This window comes from Perkinsus marinus (genome assembly GCF_000006405.1).
Source record: "Perkinsus marinus ATCC 50983 genomic scaffold scf_1104296954498, whole genome shotgun sequence".
Lineage (NCBI taxonomy): Eukaryota > Perkinsozoa > Perkinsida > Perkinsidae > Perkinsus > Perkinsus marinus.
The window spans coordinates 1-958 of NW_003208114.1; the positions used below are offsets into that span (position 1 = coordinate 1).

Below are 958 nucleotides of genomic sequence, written 5' to 3' on the forward strand. Positions count from 1 at the left end.
CCGTCACATCGTGTACCGATATAGAGGCAGGTCGCTGATAGGTTACTGCTGGCAGCAGAGTGTCGGTCGTGGGAGTGTTTAGTACAGAGGACAGGAACGGCGACAAGAAGAAGGACAACGACGGCAGCGTCAAAGTGTGCTACGTTCAGGTTGGTCCTATCTCGTGGCAACGCCCAATGATCATCTGCGTGCTGCTCCTCAGGCTCTTGGGTTCATGCCTCATGGAGACGTAACTGGTCGAGGCGGGGCGTCAGGGAATACACTGAGGCTCTCCCCGGCAGACGAGGAGCGGTAGGGGTTGGAAATTTATGCGAGGTGGGTAGTCTTCCAACAGGTTCACTGAGTTGGCTAAAGACCCTGAAATTAAGGAGAAAATAGTGATGCTACCTATGTCTTGTCGTTTTCTGAGTGCTCATTTGTTCAGTTCGCGTCGGTGGCCCCTGCAATCAGAGGCAGTGTTAAGGACTGTATCAGCGACTTGAAGATCGCTATTGCTTGCTTGTTGTTTGGGGGCGCACAGAAGACCCTTCAAGATGGTAAGGACATTGCTGGGGTCGCTCGAGATTGAATCGATGAGGTACTCGATTGAGAGGAGATATTAATGTGCTCATGCTCGGTGATCCTGGTACGGCGAAGTCGCAGTTCCTGAAGTTCACAGAACAAGTCGCCCCGATAGCTGTGTAGGTCTGCTGGAAGAAGTGGCGCTCGAAGAGTCATCAGATACACGAGTGGGAAGGGCTCGAGTGCTGCTGGTCTCACTGCGGCTATCATACGAGACGCTGATGGGCGCTTTGCCCTAGAGGGCGGCGCTATGGTAGCAGCGGAAGGCGTTTGCTCTGGGGAGGTGGTTGTAGGTCCTTGCTGACGGTGGAGTGGTATGTATCGATGAGTTCGATAAGATGCGGCCCGACGATCGTGTGGCGATCCATGAAGCTATGGAGCAACAGACTATCTCTAT

General features: G+C 53.4%; 1 protein-coding gene across 1 annotated transcript; it reads left to right on the plus strand.

The window, feature by feature from the left end:
* Window positions 1-214: 214 nt before the first annotated feature.
* Window positions 215-865, plus strand: Pmar_PMAR002571 (dna replication licensing factor mcm5, putative; the record flags this gene model as incomplete). The annotated part of the gene is made up of 5 exons (XM_002776066.1): window positions 215-291; window positions 335-377; window positions 425-536; window positions 578-680; window positions 721-865. The coding sequence occupies 5 exons, from the start codon at window positions 215-217 to the stop codon at window positions 863-865; spliced, it is 480 nt and encodes a 159-aa protein (XP_002776112.1).
* Window positions 866-958: the final 93 nt, after the last annotated feature.